This window comes from Colobus angolensis, unplaced genomic scaffold, assembly GCF_000951035.1.
Source record: "Colobus angolensis palliatus isolate OR3802 unplaced genomic scaffold, Cang.pa_1.0 Scaffold1424, whole genome shotgun sequence".
Lineage (NCBI taxonomy): Eukaryota > Metazoa > Chordata > Mammalia > Primates > Cercopithecidae > Colobus > Colobus angolensis.
In genome coordinates this window covers 21182-22302 of record NW_012114516.1, presented here as the reverse complement: position 1 = coordinate 22302, position 1121 = coordinate 21182, and the positions used below count along the sequence as shown (strand labels likewise).

Here is a 1121-nt window from a genome sequence, read left to right as displayed (position 1 = left end):
AAAAAAAAAAAAAAAAAAATTAAACTGAGATGCATTTCCCCCATTTTACACACTAAGAAACAGACCCTTCTTTGTTTCTCACTGGCCGCCAAAGGGAATGCTGTATGAGCATTTCAGGTGCAGATGCAGCTGCAATATCAGAAGGCCCCGAGTCCTCTCTCTCCAGTTGGTGTCGCCATGTAGTGCAAGGGTAATGCTGTTTCTGTGAGTAACGAGAGCTAAGGCGGCTTCTGTGATGAGTGAGGACACCTGTGATACAAATCACCTCTGTTAAAAGACCCTCTCACTAATTGTAAAAACTAGCGAAAAGCCAACTGGAGGTGCACCTGCCTGGCTTTTGTGAGCCGTGCTGAAGTACGTGCATGTACTGCCTCTTCATTAACATCTTCAGATAGTTCGCATTATAGATTTTAGCAATGCTGCACAGGTAACGCTTCTGGCCTGTGGTGAGGTCTGGATGCTAAAAGACAGAATAAGAGGATTTATAGTCTGCATTGTAGAAGAGAAGTTGGCAATATTCCTTATCTGAAGAGATGAATGTTCAAGCGAGTTGTGCCAACCGCATTTTACTTAAGCAAATTCAACTACGTTAACGTGACAAAAGAGAAACAAATGGCCATTTAAACAGTGCAAGTGGCTCTGCTTGCCATTCCACTCAGGTGATTCAGATGCCCTCTGAAGTCTGAGAAGCCATTGCTCTAGATGAACAAGGAAGGAATGAATCTGCTGTTCTGTCGACTGTTACTTGCTGTGCGCCTCTGGGTGGGCATCTTGCCTTCTCAAAATGATTTTTGAGGTATAACATGGTACCTAAAAGCAACCCAATTACTCTACTTAGTCTCTACTAAGAAACATTTTTTCCAACACCAGAAGAATAACTGTGTTGGACATTCTGAGGGATAGCATGTTGGTCTCTAATTTTTGTTAGGAAGGAATCTAGACCCAACATGGCGGCGTTACCCGGCGTAGCAGGCCTTTTGTTAAAGACTCCCTTCACCCTTGTACACACCCGCAGATTTATATGTGTCAGAGTTCTGGCTGGGCAACCACACTCCCCCATGACCTGCAGCTCACCTGCATTCCACAAGTTCCTAAACAGCAGTTTTGGTTGACAGTTTCCA

General features: G+C 44.2%; 1 protein-coding gene across 1 annotated transcript in view; it reads right to left on the bottom strand.

The window, feature by feature from the left end:
* Positions 1-7: 7 nt before the first annotated feature.
* The window catches only part of FAM216A (family with sequence similarity 216, member A), an 8961-nt gene continuing 7847 nt past the window's right edge, over positions 8-1121 (bottom strand). Inside the window, exons 2-3 of the mRNA XM_011935368.1 lie at positions 331-460; positions 8-249 (exon numbers count right to left, since the gene is read on the bottom strand). Of these exons, the coding sequence (XP_011790758.1) occupies positions 53-249; positions 331-460 (327 nt within the window). The 3' untranslated portion in view covers positions 8-52. The remainder of the gene's footprint in view (positions 250-330; positions 461-1121) is intronic.